Genomic DNA, 24188 nt, shown 5'->3' with positions numbered 1-24188 from the left:
GGTAGTAAAATTTTTTGAATCCCATCACTGGTCCACATAAATCAATTTGTCACCTAATAAGCTTAAAGTGATCCTTAAAAAAGAGAACAGAAGCTTTCATTATCTTTATGTGCCCAAACATTTCTAATGTTCTGTGTGTACATAAGTTGCTAAGTATTCTTAGATTCCTTTGGTGTGATGTCAGAGATGGAAAGTTCCACATCCATTGTTCAGAATCTGTCAGGCAAATAATCAGGTTCAAAGATTATGCTGCTATTTACCTCAGAGAAAGAGGTGATAAAGGAAAAATAAGGCAGTGAAGATGTCAAAGGTGTCTTTTGAGGGTATAATCACTGAAGATGACAAAAGGCCACATTGGGAAAATAAAACCCAATACCTTTTAAGCTGCATTGGATTTGCTGTAGGCTTTGGAAATTTATGGCGTTTTCCCTATTTGTGCCATATTTATGGCGGAGGTAAGAGAAAATTAGACCTAAGATAGTCCCACTTATTCTTCCATTATGTCTACATATGTCCTTCAAGCTTCTTCACTAAAAAAGCCAAATCCATTATTTTAGTCCAATGGATTATAATAATGGAACTGAAAACCAGTCTCTGAAATCTTATAATCTTTTGTGGTTTCCAAGGTTAAAAGGCATTGGAGACCAGTCAGCTAAGAATGCAAGGTATAACTATCAATAAGCACCTGATTTCATGTTAACAAAGAGAGGGAAAATTAATGAAAGAAAGGTTTATTTAAGGAAGGGAAATTGTAGTAGTCTAATTATTAGTAAGATTAAAAAAGTGGAAGTGTCCGAAGACACCACAGTAGTAAGTAGTAATCTATTCTCTGTTCTCCCTTTGATTTGACATTGGCTTCAACCAGCTGGGAACTGGCTACATTTATTTATTTATTATTTTATTTTATTTTATTTTATTTTATTTTATTTTATTTTATTTTATTTTATTTTATTTTATTTTATTTTATTTTATTTTATTTTATTTCATTTCATTTTATTTTATTTTATTTTATTTTATTTTATTTTATTTTATTTTATTTTATTATTTTATTTGTCAATCGCTAATAGGTATGAGCATAAACATGAGTAAGAACACAGGAAACAGGTATGAATAAATGGGGACAATAGGACAGAGACGGTTGGCACGATAGTGCACTTATGCACGTCCCTTACAGACCTCTTAGGAATGAGGTGAGGTCAACAGTGATAGTTTAAGGTTAAAGGAGTGGAGGTTATCTACTGTTTCCTCGGAATTTGTACATATTCCCTATTTTCTTTGTGTGAATGTTAGGATTTTTATAGAGGATGAGGGATGTCCCCGTAGAGGACAGGCAGCTGGAGAAAAGTGGAGGCATCCCAATTCCAATGGCCAGCACTGCTTGTAGTCCAGGTTTGTCAAATTCCCGGCTCACAGGCCGGATGCATCACACACTGGTCTCTCTCTCTTTCTCTCTCTCTCACACACACGGTTTAGCAAAGGGGGGAAAATGTCCTGATGCATCACATGATGCCGCCATGATGATGCGAGTTTGATGCCCCTGTTCTACTCCTTTTCCTTTGATCAGATACAGGGTGGTACTTATTTCATCCCTCTCTGTTGGGTATTTCTGCTAAATATCAGAGAGATTCACAGGTAAGATTTTTCTATGACTTGATTAAAGATGAGAGGGTTTACCTGCTAGCTGTTACTACTAGTGAGCAAGTTAAATGTAGATTTAATCTAGTTTTTCTAAGTACAGCATCCACTCAGGTCAGTGTGTTGGGGAAGGGACTGTGACCTATGAGAATTCTAACTTACACATTAGAAGCTATCTTTAAACTGAGACAGGCTTTAAAGGCCAGATTTTTATTTAGAATTGGGGCAAAGTAATCTATTGGAATATTTGGTCTTCTGGAAAAAGCTAGCTAAGGGGTCTTGGGTATAAAATAGGAAAATGGGGGGTCATTCTATATTTGTGCTGAGGATGGCTTATGAGAGTCAATGTGAGCCATGTGCTAATGGCATCTATGATGTCTCCACAATCAACTCATGGATATGGGTGGATTTATTGTACTCTAATATGACATTAGACAATTTATTAAGCCAAGACTTGAAATATAATAGTGCAATTATCTTCACAAGTAAATCCTTTTGCTAGCTGGTGTACCTTAATAATTAAAAAAAAAATCTCAAAGAGCATGAAATTAGCATGGATGATATGCTGAACCATCACCATTTCCGCTGCTGATTTTGGTAATATTCTCTAAGCCTTCTTTTATTACAGATCTCAGGTAGAACTCAAACAGGGCAATTGTAAAGTTTCAAAATATTCTCACACTCTTTAATTCTGGCCTTTCCCCACAAATTCCTCCTGGGAAAATAAAGATGATTCTTTTCTGTCTTGCAGTGGCTTCGATCTCTCATAGAGGCTGACCAGTCCTTATGTGAAAATCAAAGCTTCATCTGATTTTCAGCAAGGTTATAAAGTTCTGTCTGCACTTCCACTGTTCTGCTCTTATCTTTTAATATGTTCATGTGTCAGTAGCGTCAGCAAAGACAGTTATCATTCTTTTTTATTCTTCAGTAGTCTCCATTTCCCGAGCAATCTTATCTTCCCAGAAAGTAGCTTTTCATGTCTCTTAATGTTCCAGGCAGCATCTGGAGTCATAAAGGTCTCAATAGAAGAGTTTTAGGGGATGCCTTATCTTCCAGGATTAAGGATTCCTTGGGCAGTAGTAAAAACTCAGTTTCTCTCAATTCCTGCTAGAACTCATTTGACTTCAAAATAGTATATAGTAGAAACATCTTTGCTCTTTTTAAAAATATATATACCAGTTATGTACTATGGTATTTAAAATAAATCTATTGATCATAAATGAAATTGAGTGAAGTGTACACTCCAAAAATAAATCTAAAACTATTTTGGGTTCTTTGGAGAAATAGATTTTGGTTTCTTCAACTGAGGATTTATTGTTAAAATAACCTTAAAGCTATCCAGATGATTTTCTATATCTCTTTGATACCATCTGGATGTTGTTTGGAATTCTGCAGAGTTGATAGCGCTATTCTGATTCTGTAACTTTAAAAATGTGATATTTATTTCTGGCAGCAGAAATGTGATTTTTAAATTCAGGGCAGTTTGTAGAAATCATTAAAGCATAACAGAAATTTAAACTGCACACACTTCTAAAATGAAAAAAAAAAGAAATATTTAGTAGGGCCACCAAATCTGCAAAAATCTAGATGATCATAACAGGGTAGCAAAGCTAGCATTTTCCAATTATTTTTTGCTGCCATGTTCTGCTCATTTGGATTTTTGCAGCCTAGCTTTTTTTGGTCAAACTAGGATTGGATCTTTAAGTTCATATAAAATTTAACAAATGTTCTCTGAAAAGGTTCTTGCGTTATTTGCATGAAATCACTGATACCAGACATGTATCAGTCTAGATTGAAGGAACAGTATCCTTTATGTGAATTCCTTGTACAAAAGGGGGGTTCTATAAGATTATGAAAGAGAACATTTCTGCAAGGACTAGCATTATTCCTGAAATTAGAAAATGGATGTATCTTCAGTCCAGAGTTTCAGCAATGTATAAAGGACTATATACAGGAACCTCAAAAAACTGTACAATCATTGGTGGTGTTGTGAGAATAATGCTTGGTTTAAATAAGAAACCAAGCTGTTTGGAGACAGTTGCGATAAAGTATATTTTTATTGTTATGCAATCAATTTCAGGGATCACTGAGGCCTTCATTTAAAATACGGCAAAAGAGCTCTGAGAAACAAGGCAACCACTTATATATATTTGGTTATCCAATAGAAGGGATGATAAAATGAGCAATATGACCCTTACACCAGAATGCTTTTGATAAACTTAGTGGAATGATCTCTTGTTACTTTTTAGGCTAAAAGGATTATAATCTTTTAGATTAATATCAGCATTAACAATAAATGGCTTTGTTTATTGTGTCCACATACCCTTTCACACCATTCTACTCACACTCTGAAGGGAGGATAGCTGTCATTCTCTCCTTGGTCTCCATTCTATGGTCTTAACACTGAACCGCACACTTTTTTATTATTTAAGCAATAGAACATATGATTTATATGGACTATGAAGAAGCAAGATAGGAAGAGTAAGTCACTAAGAATAAAAAACAATTTAACGGTACATAATCAATCAATCAATTTCTAAGGCATAAAAATGAACATATGAATCACAGCAATAGCTGTTTCTCAACGTTTTCTCCATCTTACAGGAAGAAGAAACTAAATATATGCCATGCTAGGTTTTTTTTTTTTTTTTAAAGTAAAATATGGTATGGTAAACAGGAATTTTAACTTGCAGCAATAACGAACTTTATAGGGCCCAAGTCACAAGACCTTTGGACTGAAATGGGAAACATTTTTGCTATTTCCTTCCTAACAAATAGCAGTCTGTTCCACATTTTCTGTTAATCCCAATTAACAGAATGTTAATTCAACTGTACCTAGCATTTAACATTTTTTACTGTTACTGAATAACCCACATGTAAAATTCGTCATTTGTGAGCATTTGCTGCTTTCACTGCCTGACTTGAATTAGATTTCCATGAGAATATGTTCATCATCCATGGTTACTGATTGATTTGGCTTTACATTCTGGATTGAATGACTGAATGCATTCAGTGATTTATTTTTTTTTCCAGTTGAAGGACTTTTTTCATTTTTGCAAAAGAAAAAGACAAATGCTCATGCACTTGTATGCTTTGAATCTTAATACAGTGAAATTATTTTAAGGTGTGCACTATACTGTGTGCCTCTCTATGTTGCCTTTTCAGGATTAAAAACAGCATTTGATTCCGTACACTGAGGAAGAACTCTGGGGAAAATTAGCAGCCTCAACAGTTGATTGCTTCACCTCAAAATTAATCAGATTTTAAAAAATATGTACAACACATTATCACACACATAAAGGGTAATAGCAATGGGGACTTAATTGGGCATTTCCCCACCTATAAAGGAGTAAAGGAAGGACATATACTTGTCCTCTTGCAGTTCAATCTTTACATTAATGATATAGTTGAGGTTTTTGCCAATCTGGACTTTGTGCCACCATTTTTTTGAGAATTGTCCCAAATATATTCTTTTATATGAAAATGATGTAGCCATTCTCTCTTTATCAAAATTGACTATATACGTATCTTAAAGCAAGGGTATGTGTGACAGGGACAATTCAAAATCCATCATTCAAAAAACAAGTAATAGCTACAATATATGTGGTGTTGGGTTTATTGCCTAATAACAGGGGAAAAAAAGAAGAGAGCTTTTCTGATAATTCTGGTGTATTTTTTAATAAGAGAGAGATGGGAGATTGATACTATACCATATACTAAATACCATGCTAAACTATACAGGTTTGTATATTGAGATACTACAAGCAGTACAACAAAACATATTAATAAAAAAGTGAAAGTAGACAAAGCTGTTGCTTATTTGTGTTTGGCTGATCTACTTTTAGGTGCATTCTTGATTCCCTATGCCATTGCTCTGGTGTTTGAAGGAATCCCAATATTTCATCTTGAACTAGCTATTGGACAGTTCTTGAGGAAAGGCAGCATTGGAGTCTGGAGTCATATTTCACCCTATCTAGGAGGAATTGGTAGGTTATGGCTTGTTTTTGGTATTGCACATTCCTACAAATGCCTGGGCTTCACACATGGGAAAGAAGAGATGTTATCATACAAAATTCCCTACAATAGCAAACTCAAATATTGTGAGTGCCAGTGGATTTTGAAATGAAAGCATCCAAAATTAAGACCACATTGTCCACATACTTAGGGACTTCTTAAGAATCCAGAACTATAACAATTTACAAATTAAGAGAAAAATAATATTTAACTTGCTTACCCATTGATAGAAATGGATGCTTTATGAAGTCCTATGGCTTTTAAAGTGAAGAAATTTCCTTTCTAATAAATAGCAGTGTGTTCCACACTTTTTTTAATATAAATTTTATTTGGGCTTTCACAAAACATAGTACAAATAAACATCTTTTTTTGAGAATAGCATGATCCCAGGTTATCACTTCTCCATACAGTCACAAACTCAATTTCATATTCATCTTTGTGTTCTATTCCATAGCTTATTACTATTTTAACATTTTCTCCATAATTTTTCCCTTCCCTTAGTTGTCTCAACTTTGTTTTTAATTATCTCATACCTATCTAAATTCAATTATATATCTTTTTCTAAGTTTTGATGTCTTTCTAATCATTATATTTGTACTTTTGTCTGTCCTGTTTCAATTTCATATTTTCTTTTCTCATTGAACAATTTCTTTTCAATTGAATATCATACTTCCTTAGGAACACTTATAATATTTCCATAATTTTCCCCCATATTTCTTTCATGTTTCTCTTCACTTAATTTTTATAAATCATTAATAATAATTAAAATGTTCCCATCCTTTCAATTTCATTCTCTCATTCTCTTTATTTCATTTATTTATTAACAAATATTACATTACAGTAAGTATTTTATCTATCATTTTAATCACACTTGTTTCATATTTTCTAAGTTTATTTCTATTTCTAATATAACAATACTATCTTATGTACCCTTGCAGAATCCCTCTTTCAATTAAATTTCACCCATTTATATCTATGTCTTCTAAATAGGCTTATACTTTTAATCCTTGTACATTTTCTCTGTTTCTCTATATCTTGTTTCTGTCCTTTATAACTTCTTTTCCTTTCCTTCTTCCCCATCTTCTTCTCCCTCTCCTTTTTGACCCCTTGTCTCTCTAATTCTAATTCTCTCTTTTGTAATCCTCTCTTCTGTTTCTTCCTAGTATTGTAATCACTTTTCCAACTATTTTTTGCTGTTGCTTTTCAAATCTTAAACTTTTCACTCTCTTTCTCTGCTTTCTTCCCCCCCCACCACTTAAAATTACTTGGTCATTAAAGATGACTTCTTCTTTGTCCTGCCCTTCTTGTTCTACAAGCATTTCTTGTTGTTTCTCATAGTTTGAGATCTTTATTTCTAAAAATTGAAATACGAAGCCAAAAAAGCCTCTTCCTTCTTGTGCATCTTCTTTCTGTTTTTTAAGTTCCATTTTCAGTTCTTCCAAGAGTGATGCCATTTTAAACACTTTTAAACAACCACCCGATTGATTTTAGTCATTTAAATCCAATAGCCAACAATTCAAAAATCACCAAGTAATCCAAATAATCCAAAGCTGTTTCTTCTTGCTTCTTTTTCCACTTTCTTTTCCTGGGGTTCTATTATCTTGTTACAAAGTTTCAGTTAGAATGTATCTTTTAGGAATCTTTTTGAAGTCTTGCTGTAAATTCCTTTTACTTCCAGGCAGTCTCCTCCATTTTTCCAGATCTTGCCCTTTTATTTTTTCCTTTTCTCTCCTTTCCTTCTTTTAAAGGTTTTTGAATATCCAAACGTCTTTATTATCCCTTTGAAATTTTATTTTTTGCTTAAATACCTATTAATGTCAAAGTGGATTTTTGTCAGTTTCTTACTTAAATCTCTTAGCTGTCAATATGAGGAAGGAAAGAAAAAAAAGCCAAATCCTTTCCCTTCCCTCTCTCCTTCGCCACTTCAAAATCTTCTTTGGGAACAATGTTATTCTTTATAATTCAAATTCCAGGGTACCTTATGTTGTTGCTTTTTCAGTTCAACCCGGTCAACCAAAACTTTCTCTTCTTATCTTCCTCCTGCACATTCTTTTCCGGTCAAATTCTTCTTTGAGGTGGCCATTTCTGACCAACACTGCAACTGCCTTCCGGAAAGGGAGTAATGGCCAGCTGGGGAGGGGAGATGTGGCTCTCCTCGACCCTGCTGGCAGTCTCCCCCCTCTTTACCACCTCTACGGGGTGGCTTAGCCCCGAATCCAGCTGGCTCGGGGCGTTCTGGCGGCGAGCACAGATCAAAACCACGCACAATCACAGATTTCAGTTTATAGCCGAAGAAGCTCAAACCGGAAGTCCCCCACACTTTTTGTTAATCTCAATTTTACTTCAACTTTACCGAGCATTCAGTATTTACTGATTGTGAAAACTATTTTCACATTTGTCAGCAAATATGAGAACTAATACTTTGTTATCATTCAATATTTGCAGTTCCCTAATTTTTTCAATTCTGCATCCTAACACAATTAAAATAGCATACTAGGGGAAGCATTAAAAATAAAAATGATGTCACAAAATTAAGAAAAATGATTTGCAGAAATCATGAAAAGTTGGAGAGAAAGAGAGAGAGAGAAATAGAGGGGGTGGGGAGGGCAATGCACACCCAAGCAATACTTTCTTAAATTAATGTACTTGGGTGGACATTGTGATTTTCTTAGCATCTTTTTTGTTTCCAAACATTAGAAAAACCCTTGCAGTGTTGCTAAAACTTCACTGTTACAATACTATTTTTATTATTGTAATTATATACAATATTAATTGTCATCATTACTGCTACTGCTCTTAATTTTTTAAACCCCATTGTTATGTTGTCTACTATTACATTTAAAAAAACCTTTTAATAAAATATTTTGATACATTTTTGTGCCAGCCAGGGAACTATAGTTATTGGGAGGCCTTGAAGCTTAATCCATCAATCATCAAGCAGGAATTGTGTATGATGACTTAAACTAAGTTGCTTGCACTGAGCCCATTAATAGCATTATGTGTGCCTAGAAATCAGGTGAGGAAAAAAATACCTGTGACAGCTCTGCCACTCCTGCAAATCTTTCTTTAATGCTGTACTTGTCATTTATAACATACCCTTTTACAAGTGCATCCTGCTTTCCTGATTCCCACGTTGACCATACCTGACTGGGCATGGCAGATCAAAACCAATTTCTCAATAACATCCTTGATTAGAAAGAGACACCTCTGATCTTAAAAGCAGTGATACTTTGACAAAAGCTAAAATCACCGGACGTTTTCCTCTCCTTTCACTTGAGTAGGGAATGCACAATTTATTTCTACACATTAAGCTCATATACACTTATTATATTACAGTTCTAAATCTCTTTGTTGGGAACAGGATTATGAATTAGACTTTTGCAACATGCATTTAGATTTCCCCCCAATTCTCATTTGTTGGTGCTGCTGTAGATTTCCTTTTCTCTATGCTTGCTTGTTCCATAGGCTACGCTTGCATGATGATATCATTCATAGTAGGCAAGTATTATAATATGATTATTGCCTGGGTGTTGTGGTACCTGGGAAACTCTTTCAAAGAACCCTTGCCTTGGAGCATCTGCCTGAATGAGGCCAGCAAATGGGTGGGTGTATTTTCTGTATATTTTAATTGTTTCCATTCATTAGCAGGTGAGACATGTTACATGTATCCTTGACATCAATCCCATAACTTGCCATATCTGAAGGAGTCCTGCACTTGTCTTCTCTTGTCTTGTACTGGCACAGCTGTATAGACCAGGGTTCACCAACCGTTTGCACCTCAAGGACCACCAAACTCATAATTTCAAATCCTGCGGATCACTAATATGAATTTTGACTGACGGTGGCTTTCAAAGGGTTCTTTGAAAGAGTTGGAAGGAAAGTTGGTCCCATATTCCAGAGCTGCAGTAGTCACAGGACTGGCCCTTTGATCATCCTGGAGCAGCTTCTCCTGTCCATGGCAGGCTGGTGCACCCGGGTGGAGGAGCAGTTGCTCCAGAATGACCAAAGGGCCAGTCTTGTGATTACCGCAACTCTGGAATATGGGACCGATTTTCCCACCAACATCAGCAAGCCACCCTGGGGCAGATTTCCCTCCCCTGCCATTGGTCTTACCTTCCAGTTCCAGCTCATGTGGCTCTACTCAAGATAAGGTTTGCACTCAGCTGAAGGGTGGGGGCAAGCGGGTGGGGGGGGGCATGTGGGCAGTGCAGCCTTCTGTTCCCACACAGCCTGGATTAATTGCTTTGGGGGGAGTGTTTTGGAGGGACACCCAAAACCACTAGTATAGACAAATCCTATCACCATTGCCTCACTCCATAATGAAAACAAATTCTTACTAGAGCGTATAAGAGAAAACACATGTCTATGAGGGAGAGGTGGTGTTGGGGAGCAGATTGTGTCTTGGATAAGTTTTAAAAAAGGGGGGGATGACTCCTGATAACAACAGTTTGTGTACCGTATGTGATTAGCTTAATCAAATGTACTTAATTTTGCCTAATAGCTATAATTATTTGCTACAAAGTTTGCTGACTCTGTAGCATTAGTACCCAGCATAGTACGCTGATCAATGTAATCAGCAATATTTCCTTAGTGCCTGTTGGGCTGTCCATGTCCCACTTGATTTAAAAATTAAATTGAATGAGAAATTAAAGCAGCAAGTTAGCAAACAGCAGCAAAAAGCTTCCCGCATTTTTCTATTACTCCCAAATGCTTTTAGATCCATCATAAACCATAGAGGATATTTTGAAAGTTAAAATGGTACCCACCACCTACAGTTTGTTTAGAATTGAGCCTGGCTTCCCAGAAAAGAAAAAGAAAAAAGAAAAGCAGGGTTTTTTTGCGGGGGGGGGGTTAAGTCAAAAAGGACAAGATGATTATGCAAACAAAGCCCTAGCCTTTTTGGGGTGTGTATTGTGATGCACATAAAGAGGGACAGGGTTTCAATCACATATTGTAACTGCTCTCCTGACTTTTTTGTATACCTTTCCTGTGGACACTCTTGGATCAAGATGGTAGGTAGGTATTATATTGGGAGAAGGGAGGCAATTTTTGGTAATTGGTCTTTTGCCAAATTGGTATGTTGAGTCCACTTTGGGGCAGCCATCTTTTAAGAATATGACTAGGTGATAAGATCTCAAAATTTGGCAAGTCTGTCCACTATCTGAAAAGCTCAAGGACTCCTAATGCAGACTTCCAACCAAGGCCTCAGATCCTCAACAAATGTCATTTATCACTCAAAAGAAGATGGTGGCTCAAAGACTTCAGTTTTTCTTCATGTTCTGTCACAATGGACTTTAAATAGCTTTTCTCTGCACACTTTATGGATAGCTCTTGTCTTGCCTATGTAAAATTTGGACAAGGAAAAGATGCTGATCAGAAGTAGTAAAGACTTTGCCTTTATAGAAATTGATGGAGTGGTACAATTCACCAAAGCCAACTCACCCTGACCATCTCATCCTGGCCAATTCACTGCAGCTAGCTCAGCTAACTTGCTGTGCAACAATTCAACACAGGATAACTCAACAGAGGACAAGTGAATTGCAGCAGGCCTTGTCTGGCTTTAGGTTTGAATTTTGTCAAGTAAGAAATCCTCAAGGCTTGGGTGAGCCAGAGTGTAGAGCCTTAGTGGGACCATTGGCCAAGCTTTGGATCAAGCACAGCATGCCTGGATAGTCCTTGTATGGATCCAGACTGAGGAAGCAGTGCATCCACAAGAGGAAGCCCGCCATTGCCACTTCTTCCTGGCATGTCTGCTGAGATGACTAGCTGCTCTGCTGACATCCCTGTACTCCTTATGACGGAGCAAACAGCCCGGTCCTAGGAATCCCCAAGGTATCCTTCCTTGACTGGCTGGGAAAATACCACTGGACCAATTAGGAATTTTCTGGCAAGTAAATAGCCTGGTAGAAATCTGCAACCCCCTTTAAAACGAAGCCATTGAAGAGCCTTGAGCTCACCACTTCCTCTTCTAGCCCTGTGTATTTGGTGACCCTAGAGGTGAAGGAGCGCTACCCGAATGTCAGCAGAGTGGCTGGCCCTCACAGCAGGCGTCCCAGAAAGAAGCAGCAGTTGCAGGCCTCCTCATGCAGATTCAATGTGCCCTCAGCCTGGATCCATGCAGAGACTACCCAGGCATGCCAAGCTTGTTCACAGCTTGGCTGATGGGCTGCCAAGACTCCATGCTCTGGCTGACTCCAGCCTCAGTGATTTCTAACTTGAGAAAGTTCAAATGTAAGGTAAGACTATGATTTAATTAGAGTGATTGCTGGAATTCTGGCAACTAGGCCTGATGCAATTCACTTGTCCTCTCTTGAGTTATCCCCCACTGAATTGTCCCATGGTGAGTTGTCCTATAGCGAAGTAGCTGCAGAAGTTGTCTTGTGGCAAGTTGGCTGAGGTGAGCTGGTTGGGGCAAGTTGTCTTAGATCCATACAATTGAGCATCCTAGATACCATCCTAGAACAGAAATAGAAATAGGGTCATAGTTGAGGTGTCCCACAATGCACAATGAATTATTTTTTGCTCTTACTTTTTCCTTTGGTACACATCACATCTTTCAAGCCCTAAAAGGATAGTTTTCATACAGATCCAGCTGAAGAAGACATGCTTCAAATTATTTCTTTAAGCTGACTTCTTTATATTCAAATTCGGGTGAGAGATCTTTTACAGCCCCATCTACTCTAAGGAAGGTTTAAAGAGCCATATATTCCAATTTGCTCCAAAATTAAAGTGGATAGCATCCCCCTGCACTCATGCAACCTGTAACAAGGGCATCATTTGCATACATCTCCACATACCTCAGTAAATAATGGCTGTTTTGCATTTTAGCTCAAGTGTAAATCTCCCTAGATTAAAAGTGTTTTATTCTCAGGTAGGAATGCATAAGATTATAGCTTCTCTAGAGATAATTAAGCTATAAATTTGTCACATAGGTAATACGGTGGTAAATGTGTCCTTTTGCTTCCTTGGCATATACAAAGTCACTGATTGAAGCACGTTTTATGAGAGATTTGAGATAAATTAATGTTCTCACAGTCACTTTTCTATATGTCTTTTGACCTGTGAATTGAAGTATGTTTATTTCCAGATCAGAAGAATGCACTCGTAGACAAAACTGAGCAGTAGGCATGGAATCCTACAGTACTGATTGTCTCTGCAATGTTGCAGAAGATTATAAAGGAAGGCAAAGATTCATGCCCATGTTTTTTTTTTTGTCAATTAAATAGAATCTATGAACAAAATATCAATTTTGTGCAAATACAACCCTAGCTGCTGTTAATACATTGATAATCAAATACATTAATTCTTTATTGTAACCCTCAGGCAAAATTCCCAATAGAAATGTCTCTGGTTTTAAGTCTATAGTCTGTTTTATCATTTTCTTCAGCCACATGTGTATTCTAGTCCAATACTTTTTGGCTTCTGTGCATGTCCACCACCTATGGTAGTATGATCCCGGTGACTTCTGACATTTCCAGTACTTCACCGACTTATCTTTAAACATCTTGGCAATTGTCGTTGGGGGTAGATGCCACTTTAAAACATCTTATACAAATTCTCTTTATAGGCCACTGACTTAGTTAATTTATAGTTTCTAGACCATAATATCTGCCATTTATCCAAGTCTATTCCATATCCAAAGTTTTTCCCCCACACAATCATTTATTCTTTTACTTGTTCTTCCTCTAATTTCACTCCTAATAAATAAGCATGTAGTTTTTGATCAACTTCTTTTCAGTGCCTGTTAGGATTTTATCCAATTCAGTCCATTCCTTTTAAAACCCAGCCATCTTAATGTCTTTTTCATACCTTGTATGTATTTGCAAAATACAAATATTAATTTATATTTATCCCTTGTAACTCTAATTCTTGCTTTGTTTTGAGTTCACCCTTTTCATTTAAAATTTCTTCATATCTAATAATGTGTTCCTTTTTAAATAACTGTGGATATGTTAAACCTGTTCTTGATAAGAACTCATACTACTTCAAAGGACATTCCAAAAAGTTGTTTGATCCTTCCATTCACTTTATCCATTGTCTTTTACTTCCCTCAACCTTGCCAACCTAATAATTGTTTAGTCCATCATCCATTTGCATCACACATGCAAAGCACATGAGTTCTACTTGCTGACCATATTGAACAGTCAGCCTTCATTTGATCTAGGACTAGCTGATATGCTTCTCTTGTAGGCAGTGGCATCACTCTTAGCAACCATTTCTATATTGAGGATGTTTATCTTCTTTGCCCCATTCTTTCTATATGTCCAGCTTTCACCACCATACATTATCCTTAGACAGACCATTGCTTAACTATTCTGATTTTTGCTGTCATTGAAAAGTCATTCTCCTTCATAACCTTATTTAAATTTGTTGTCCTCTTTCTCCCTAAGATTAGCCTCCTCCAGCACACTGTCCATCTACTGTAAGTCTATCATTCTTGAGGCTAAGAAAACAAAACTTCACTTTTTTGAAATCATATATTCACTAAGGATGCCTTTCTCCTTTTTCATCTTAATATTAATCTGGATTTCCCCCCTCCCACGCACACTTTTTTATTGCTATGATAATCTTAGCCCAATCATAAATGTTTATTCTGATCTCTCTTGTCCTTGTTCAAACAAATAATAAACTTTTAGATACTAATAAAATAGCAAGCCATAAATTGCAGATGGGACTCATGGGAGACAATTGGCTAAGGTGGTTCATTTACCATTTTCAGACTGCCTTTGTCCTACATTGGCTGTGAAATGATTATGATTCAAGCAACAAGAAAAAGATATATCCTTTCCTATATCAGTCATGTTGTTGACAAAACAGGTTTGAAGTGCTGATGCACTGAAGAAGTTCTTTAGAATAGGGGGAAAAAGAAGAAACAATGCTAAAAGTACCTGTACCTAACTTTGAGGTAGACCAAGCTTGGAAACCAAAAGCTATGGATATTAAAACTACTTTTATTACAGAGTTACAGTAACAGAATCTTCCAAATCTTAAAATGCTCCCTCCCCAAACCAGCCTTTATCTACAAAAAAAACAAAAAAACAAAAAAAAAAACACAGGGAAAGTCAAGTTTGAGATGTTTCCTCAAACTAGATTTAAATAAATAAATCTGGACTCAGATTTATCTTACCTGTTTCTTTGTTGCATCTCTTTCTCATGTTACTCAAGATCATTCTCACATCCCATTATTGTGCCTGTCTGGGTTTTGAGATTTGCCGTTTGATCACTGGAAAACATGTTTGTCACAGGAAATATACGATAGTACTTAGGAAGTTATGATAAAATGCAGCTCCAACATCTTTAAAAACAGCAACACTAGTTCTAATAACAAGAAGCGAACTGCATTGTAGAAAAGAATGCTGGAGAGAGGTTCTGCTTGGCATGAGACTAATGAGGGTTTACAAAACATCATGAATTCAAACCATTTGAAGGGAAGCAGTTGCTTTTAATTACAAATGGTTTCTTTCGACCATTTTGGTTTTGGAGCTTGAAACAGTATTTTAAGCATGGCACAAATTTCCAAGATGATAGAAACAGCCTGTTGTAAATGTGAAACTTGTTTTTGAGGACCGGTAATGGGACATTTTGAATTCAAAACGTCACTTTTAAATGTTTCTAATTCTAAACGTTTCATTCACATTACTTAGTTGTTGCTGTTGGCATGCTGTTTATAATTAATATGTGACTAATATTATATATATGTGGTGTAACCTTATAACTAATATGTAAGGAATTTAGTTAACTTAACTCTTCTTAACTTAGAGGAGGCATTCAAAAATATGAAGTATTATCTTCTGTCTGCATTGAAAAAAACTTTAAGCACTTTCTCTTTGAATTCATGAAACAATGTGAATGATTAGTACCTCTAAGACACTGTTTCACGTGTCTCTTATTTTAGACCTCATCAAAGAATGTGATCATAGCTCTGAATCCAATTACTTTTGGTACAGATACACACTGAACATCAGCATGGACATCACACAGACTGGCCCTGTTCTTTGGTGGTTGGTTGTATCTTTGGCCAGTTCCTGGATCATCGTGTACCTCTGTACAGTTCAAGGAATTGAATCAACTGGAAAGGTGAGGAGTGTCTTTTTCCCGGATAGTTTTTGATTAGCCAACCAGCCAAATACTAACTGGTCCTGACCCTGCATAAGTTCTTTCTCAGGCATGGTCAGTCACATACCCCAATTCATCCACTGCAATAATTATATAGGGATGTAACTTAGAAGATTCTGATTTCCCCCAGAAGGGAAGAGGGAAATGGTAGATCCCCTGCAGCGCATGTTAATTGCCCCAGCATTCCATTTATTGGTACACAGCACTTCATTATTTTGCTGTTAAAAAGTTCAGTGGGATATCATCCAGATTTTGGCAGTTTGATTTGTGTGTTGGCAGAAAGTTGGTCCACGGTGTGAATAACATGGCTGGACTGGACTGTGATGGGAACATTAACTAGGACGTTCATAATGATGATCCATTTGAATGATTTCCTTCTGCTTTTCCTCTCTTTGCAGGCAATTTATATTTCAATCTCTTTTCTATATGTAACTTTAACTGCATTCCCTATTTATGCACTGACTCTCCCAGGAGCTATTCAAGGGCTATTTTATTTCTTCATTCCTGATGCAAGTATATTCCAATTTCCCATTGAATTTCTAGCTATTCTTAAGAGTTAATTATTTTATTGAGCCTGATCTAAACTTCTAGTTCTCTAACCATTGCATTCAGTTTCAGAAAAGAGTTATTCATAATTTTTACCCACTGAAGCTGCTAGAAGCCATGCATAGAGGGGTGGGAAGTATTTGTGGGGTAGTCAGAAACTCTGACACCTACACGGAGCTCTAGGAATGTGATCCTATGTATCTCAGACAACATCTATAAGTGCTGGATTATGTAATCAATTTTATAATTTCTTTGCTTATTATACTTTATTTAGAGAATCTGGGAATTTATTAGTGTTACTAACATTAACTAATGGTTAACCAGGCACATGGATTGGAAGTAGCACTTAACAGTGAGTGATGCTCTAGATATGGTTGAATTCAAGGCCTCATTGATCACAACTGGTATGATCAATCATCAGAAATAATAGAAAGTATAATCCAATAGCCTATGCAGGGCCATAATTTCACACTCCAGCACCAGATTTTATATGAGTTCTAAAACAACCTGTTACCTACCTTTATAACTCTTCATTTAGTCATTTGCTTCCTAGTTGTGCACCAGATCCCTAATATCATTAGGAAAGTTGTAATTATTTTTTTCAACTGCTGTTACCTTACAGAAGAATTAGTCCTTTAATTCTAAGGATTTCACCAATTTACACCTTAACAATGTTAGAAAGAGAGAGACCTACACCTACATATACTATATACAGTGTATATAGAACACTTAATACGCATGTTTTTACTAAATTTATTCATAAATAAGTTGTATAAACTAATATTTAAGGTTTTACTTTTATAAGTATCTTTAAATTGGGGGTGTTGTATTTATAGCATTATAGTAAACAATTTCTTTTCTTGATTTTAGAAACATTTGTGATTTAACTTGAATCTTGTAATCTCTTATAAATGCACAAAATGCTGGTCAGGGACATAACATAAAGATGACAGCTAATGGGGTTCACTGTATTTTTTTTACTTCATTTTTATTTTTAGTGTTTTTAATAGTTCACAGTCCTAAAAAATCCACGTACATGGCTTGATGCAGCCACCCAGAGTTTCTCCTCCCTTTCTTTAGTGTTTGGAGGACATATAGCATATTCAAGCTACAATCCACAAAAGTAGGTGTAATGTAGTCTAATTTTATACACCTTAATCCAGTGTTCAACATATGGGAATGTTGTTTATGTCAGTAAAGTCAAAATCATTTTAATCACTCCTAAGTGAAAAGAAAGAATTTAAACAAAGTTAGCTTTTCTTACTTCTTTATGGCAACCTGTACGTTTAGTGTAAAGTCATCTTATTTTGCTAGTATCTTCTATCATCATTCTATTTTTTTTTCTTTACTTCTCAATCTAGCCTACAGCTCTAACATTTTTCGTGATTTCCTGATCCTGCTAACTAATATAATTACCTGAGTTGATTGGCCTAATAAAATAAAATGTAAAAGTTCATCGGCTACATCTATGAAGTGTATCATAACCTTAAGGATATATTAGTTCACATTTAAAATTAGACCAGTGATGAGAGTTCTGACACAATTTACAATTTTCATATGTAGTATTGCCTGTTTAATCCGATTTATTATTTTTTCTTTTCTTTTTTCTAGAAATGACTGTGAAAAAGATTCTGTCATAATAGCCACAGTGGACTGTTTAACATCTATATATCTATATATATATACCTCAATTACCATTTTTTCAATTCTTGGGTTCAAAGCAACAATAAACTATGGGGACTGTTTGGATAGGTAAGCTAGTAAAATAATTTAACATTTTAATTTTGCTTTGCATTCCATATTATTTTGTTGGCCTCCATTATGATTTAACTACTTTGAGGAGTGCTACAGAATGAAACAATTGAATACTAACCTAGAGGAACTCATATTATAAATTATATAATAGTACATTCCAATATTTTTAATTCCTGGTAAATTAAAACATTCTCCAGAAGATGTTATTATCTTTCTGATTTTCTGACTGGTCAAACCAAAACTGACTTGGTTGCCTGTGGGCGAAGGAATAGTAAAATTTTTAACTTTATTTATTGTCTTTGACCTGACTTTGCTTTTGTTACATTTGATCACAAACAGTACATTCATCTTATTGGGACTACTGATTTGAGACAACAGGGTTGTTTTCCTCCCTGAAATAATATCTTGAGACTAATTCTTTTTGTTTCTTGCTTGTTTAATCAACCAAATAACGACAAGCTAAAGCATACAAAGTGTGTAAAATTAAACAAAGAGGGCTTTTTTTTCAGATTTATCAATGATAGTTAATAGCAGTTTTGGTTGAGTTTATCATGCTGTGTGTTGCTGAAATGCAAGAGAGACATGTTGGCTAATTGAAGGCAAGTTATCTCTGTCCAAATAAGACTGGAGCTGGTAGATCAGTGGGCTGAATGCGTCACATGCTGGCCCCGTCCTTGCCCGGTTTAGCAAAGGGGGGAAAGACCTGATACATCACGTGATGCCGCCGTGATGCCTTGTCTTTGATATCCCTGAGCTAAGGTGATATTAGAGTCTATTAAAAAGGTGCCTTGCCAGTTTACCTTCTGGTTAATGTGGCTGATATAACTCACCTTCCTCCTCTTCTTCCTCTAAATAATTTCCTGTCATTTTGTCTCTCTTAACCTGTTGTAAAACCCCTTTCTGTTTACTAATCTAGATTACATTGACTAGGATTTCTAATCCAATGTATCAGACTTCCATGGAATAAATAAATTGGATATTGCTTAGTTGGGCAAATGTCCTCTACCTTGTCAAGACTACTTTTTAATCCTAATTCTATTCACTGAACAATAAAGATTTTGTTTCCTGGACACTTTTGCCTGGTAATTGTGAAAATAATCTCTAATTTAACTTATCACGTACTATTTTAAAGAAATCTTTACATGATGTTTTTACATGATGACAATGTATACTCCTCAGTACCTGTTGCCAATGCTGCACACATGAAAGAAACAACCAAAAACATATAACTGATGTTGAAACACTGTTCCACTCAAACCCTTTTCCAATAAAACAAACACAAACTAAAGGGAACAGAAACTTTTTAATGATTCTTACGAATCCCTGCTTAAAAGGCTGCTGCAAACTAATTAACTTTGATAAACACAAGCCTCACCAAAACTGTGTGAGGCTGCAAAGAATCACAGATAGAAATATTTCAGAACATAAGAGTCTTCAAATACCAACTAAGATTCTGCAATGTCCACAAGGCTGGAGTTTCAAAACGTTTTTGCTTCCTACAAAGAACGTCTGATTCACAGTTGGCTTTTATCTCCTTGAAGGAGAGGCAATTACCTTGCAGACTTTCTCCAGAGTCACCCATGCTGCTGCAGCTGTTCTTTCCTATGAGCAGTCCTGCGCGCGCACATACACTTGTCATAGGCTCCTCGGGAACCTCCTCATCGTGGCTGCCAGCCCCCACTATCTCTGAAGGCAGCAGTCCACTCCCTAATGGTCCTGGCCCCTCATCTGAGTCTTTGCTCTCCTCAGCCATCCGGCTAACCAAAACACACTTCCAGGACATCAAGTACAACTGGCATATCAGTGGAGATCTAAAGTGGCTGTGCTGCTTGGAATGCAGCTCAAATAGACCAAGTACTTGGTTGTTACATAAGCAAATGGGACAGCCATGCTAGAGTCACATTACATTAAGAAGAATTGGCCACTCCAAAAAAAATTGGTTCCAGAGCACAAATGTGGCACATGAACCATTTCTTGACCAAACAAATATATTTTTGCCTCCACTTCACATGAAACTTGGACTATGAAAAATTAATTTTCAGCATTCTTTTCTGGAAATATTCAGCTAAATGGAACTATTATAAAATTAAATATAATCAGATTTCCTTCCTTCCTTCCTTCCTTCCTTCCTTCCTTCCTTCCTTCCTTCCTTCCTTCCTTCCTTCCTTCCTTCCTTCCTTCCTTCCTTCCTTCCTTCCTTCCTTCTTTCTGTGTGAAACCTTTTTAAACTGTGTGTACCTGGAACAGGAAGCAATCATTATACTTCCCAGGATTTAGAAAATATACAGCCCCAAACTGTGTTTTTGGTGGAGAGTGGGGTTAGTGGGCAGTATTCATATCTAATTACTATATTGAGTGTTTAATTTTTTTTTCACAAGTACTGTTATCAACTTCTATTATTTTAATTCTCTTATTTCTATTTTTATTTATTCTGTCTTTTATTTCTGTTTCCTAAGTAAAGAAAGTTTTGCATGTGTCTCTTTTATGCTGCTTCTGCTATTTTTACCCTTATTTTTTTTCTTTAAATTTCCTATAATACATGGGTTCTCATTTCAGTAATGGTTTGCTGCTGCCTCCTTCCTAGGTCTGAGAGGGTGTGACTGGCCAAAGGTATCCTGCTAGCTTTGCGCCTGAGGCGGGAGTAAAACTCAAAAGCTCCTGATTTCTAGTCTGATATCTTAAATACATCAAACTGGTTCCCATATGGGTCTGCCTATATATCTGTTTTTTATAGACACAGACACACACATACATATACACACAGAGAAACTCTCTCTTGTGTGTTTAGGTAGAAGCTTTTGATAAGCTAATATTCATTTTGTTAGTATTAATAATTATCTTCAGTCTGAAGAACCTCAATTGGGGTATCTCAGTATCATAACAACAAAAAAAGCAGCCTCTAAATTATCTTACAGGATTAGGGCCATGTGGGTGAGCATGTACTTACCCAGCCAACTGATTACCGTGTTTCTCATATAATAAGGCCGGGTCTTATTTTTTTTTAAGACCCCCAAAAATGGTTAGGTCATCTTTTCAGGGGTGACTTAATTCCACCCCCCTTGCATCTTTGGGCAGGCGGGCAGCGACAGCTTGGATGTTGACCTCGGCATTGGTGGGGCACTTCGTATCGGGGTCAATGCAGGCAGCACCATATCCGGGTGTGCAACAAAAGTACTTCCTAACAGCAAGCCCCCCCACCATTCCCCCCCATTTCGCATGTTTTAATATAGGCCTTAATTTGGGGGGAGGGGCTTAATTTCATTTCATGCCTATAAAACATGCTGGGACTTCCTATTGGGGGAAGCCGTATTGTTGGAGAAACAGGGTAGTTTTATCTCAAGTTTGGTTAACTGGAAGGCAGAATTAGCAATTTCCATGCAAGTGAGAAGCAAGTTTGACATCTGGTATTATCCATGTGGAAAACTTGGGAATATTTAACTGGTTGAGTCATAATTGCTCTCTTTTTGCATTTTCATTCACACACAACTACTAAACTTTGTCTTCATTAGGTATAATATGCTTTGCCTCCTTTTTGTTGGGTCTCCTTTTTACCACACGATCAGGAAGCTACTGGATTGAAGTGTTTGATAACTACGGAGGAAGCATACCATTGCTGATCATTTCTTTATTTGAACTGTACGGTGTTGTATATGTTTATGGACTGAAAAGGTAACGAGGTTCTTGTATGTCTACTTCTTAGTAAGTTCTTCAACTGAGACAATGTGGAATGTAAGAGTGGGAAGACCTCAGCCAGAGAACTTCACTGGGTCATCCTCTCTCAGCTCAACCAACTTTAAAGGAATTTTAGGGAAAGTAAGAGCAAGAAACATTTTACCTTGAGTTCCTAAATGAAAGGCAGGGTAAACATCTAGTAAATAAGTATTTAACAAAAGCATTCTGCTAGGATTATACTTGTTTTAGTTGAATAAACTTTTATTGTATTCAGAGGTCTGTATACATGATCTTGGTGAAGTTCAGATCCAGGCATATGGTAAATCATCATTAGCATCCTGTCCTTAGGCAAAGGAAAGGCTTAAGAATAGATGGCTCTCTTATGATTAGTTAGAGAATGGAAGCATTTGAAGTAAAGGTGTTGCCTTGCAACCACCTAGTGCATTGTACTGTTCATCACTTTAATAAAGCAAAACATTTTCACACTTACAGTGAATTAAGACCCCAGCTTTTCATTCTAGAAATTCTGTCTGTTCCTTAATCAATAGACTTTAGTCAAGAAGTGACATCATCAAAAGTTCAAGGCAGACAACTCCAGCCAGTAGGGAGTAATATTTTAAGTTCCCTTTGTCTATAGCAGGGGTATCAAACTGGCGGTCGTGGGCCGGATGCATCATATGCGGGCCCATGGCCACCCCAGCTCCACAAAGGGGGGAAACGTCATGAAATGTCATGAAATATCACATGATGGCAATGTGACGCTGTGAGTTTGACACCCATGGTCTATAATAGTCTTCTGTAAAATAATGCTCTAAGGAGCATTTCCCTTATTTGTATTGTATGCAACATGATTCCTCTAAGAAAAGACAAGTTTCTCCAATTAAATAACATTAGTTTTGAAGTTTTGCGTCTAACCTGCAATACAACCGAATTTAAATTCATGCGGGTCATCGTCTGAAGTTAGGGCTATGAAGCTTTTAAAATATATACACACATGCACACTTCTTCTTACATATCTATATCTACTTGTAGGAAAATGTGGTGGGAGCACCCAATCTTTGTAAAATGCATCACTCTATTCATTGCTAGGATTCTTGAGAAGTGGTTCCCCCCCCCGCACATCAGCCATTGATTAAAAAAGCAAGTCTGCCATTAAGATTCGGTTGTTCAGCCTTCACCTTTGCATAAAATGATTTCCATCAAGATATCTTGAAACTAAAATACTTGGAGGTATAATCCAAGACTAGCTTTGTAATGACATTGTAATAGGTGCCTAAAGGCTACATTCCTCTTATTGCAAAATAAAGTGATTACTTAAAATTGCTATATTGCAAATTCAGATATTCCATTGTGAATTGAATTGTCAGTGACTATAAACCAATTTGGCCATAGGTTCTGTGATAACATGGAATGGATGACTGGAAGGCCAGTACATTTCTACTGGAAAGCATCCTGGCAGTTTATCAGTCCTCTGCTAATGCTTTCAATCCTTTTGAGCTATCTAGCTGTTCAGCGGCCATCAACCTACACTGCATGGAATCCAAGCTATGTATGTTAAACTTGTTACTTAATTTCTACCATTTATTTTTATGCAACAAAAACAAGGACTGAGTCAACACCATCGTATTGCATAAGCACCCCCCCCCCCCATGAACAATACAGTGCTTAAAAATCAAATTTAATCAGCCAACTCAGATTTTAAAAAAGTTAGCTCTAGATGAAAGGCTAACCAGTTACAAGATATGTATATCCAATTGGCAATAGATTTCTTTTTTGCTATGTTGCTTTCATTATAGTTTATCTTCTAGAATTTTTAGGTAGGGTGGTTGTTTGTAAGCTGCTTGGAGATCATTATTATAGTCTGGAAGCAGATGAAGAAATAACGTATAACAAAGGTATGTGTCACATATTTGCCTTCCATTGGCTGGGGGCTGTGCTTATTTTTATGGGATACCAGTTGAGAATGCCTTCTGTATATGGGCTCGGATAGCAAGTATGTGTGCATTTATCACATTAAAATAAGAGTAGCATACCTTCTACATTTGAAGAGCAAGTTGCCTCTTGCTATTCATTATTCCATGTCTTGGTAAAAACAGAGATGAAGAACAATATAAGTGAAGATCTCCTTGCAGGAAAAGTAAGGCTCATCCTTTGGAAGGATTGTCGACCTCTGCGTAGACCCCCATGTACTCCTATTTTTTAATTTTTAATTTTGTGTTTTTAGTTATTAATTTTTAGTTTTAATTTTATGCAATGTTATCTCACAGGAAGGGTTTCCTTTGAAAGAGTCCAAATTTTATCCACGCTCGGTTTTATTCATTGGTGCCTCGCTTGTGGTCCTACCATGCATATTTATTCCAACTGGTGCTATTTACCATTTTAAAGAAGTATTGCTGAAAAGGAAGAAGAAACAAGTCCTTCATCAATGTGAAAGCACCGAAGGCAACTGA

General features: G+C 36.5%; 1 protein-coding gene across 1 annotated transcript; it reads left to right on the top strand.

The window, feature by feature from the left end:
* Nucleotides 1-301: 301 nt before the first annotated feature.
* Nucleotides 302-24188, top strand: LOC113436475 (sodium-dependent neutral amino acid transporter B(0)AT3-like). The gene is made up of 11 exons (XM_087930392.1): nucleotides 302-455; nucleotides 5481-5621; nucleotides 9115-9243; nucleotides 15545-15726; nucleotides 16164-16274; nucleotides 17322-17434; nucleotides 17923-18063; nucleotides 20314-20384; nucleotides 21576-21735; nucleotides 23131-23291; nucleotides 24010-24188. The coding sequence occupies exons 1-11, from the start codon at nucleotides 302-304 to the stop codon at nucleotides 24186-24188; spliced, it is 1542 nt and encodes a 513-aa protein (XP_087786518.1).

The sequence above is a fragment of the Pseudonaja textilis genome, chromosome 3 (genome assembly GCF_049901715.1).
Source record: "Pseudonaja textilis isolate UNSWEBS1 chromosome 3, rPseTex1.2, whole genome shotgun sequence".
NCBI lineage: Eukaryota > Metazoa > Chordata > Lepidosauria > Squamata > Elapidae > Pseudonaja > Pseudonaja textilis.
The sequence above is the reverse complement of the archived record's forward strand: the minus strand, read 5'-3'. Positions and strand labels throughout refer to the sequence as shown.

Coding starts and splice junctions, on each gene's coding strand:
- LOC113436475 (XM_087930392.1), top strand. CDS start 302: ATGTCAAAGGTGTCTTTTGAGGGTATAATCACTGAAGATGACAAAAGG. Junction 9,244..15,544: donor CATCTGCCTGAATGAGGCCA/GCAAATGGGTGG, acceptor CTCTTATTTTAG/ACCTCATCAAAGAATGTGAT. Junction 15,727..16,163: donor GAATTGAATCAACTGGAAAG/GTGAGGAGTGTC, acceptor CTCTCTTTGCAG/GCAATTTATATTTCAATCTC.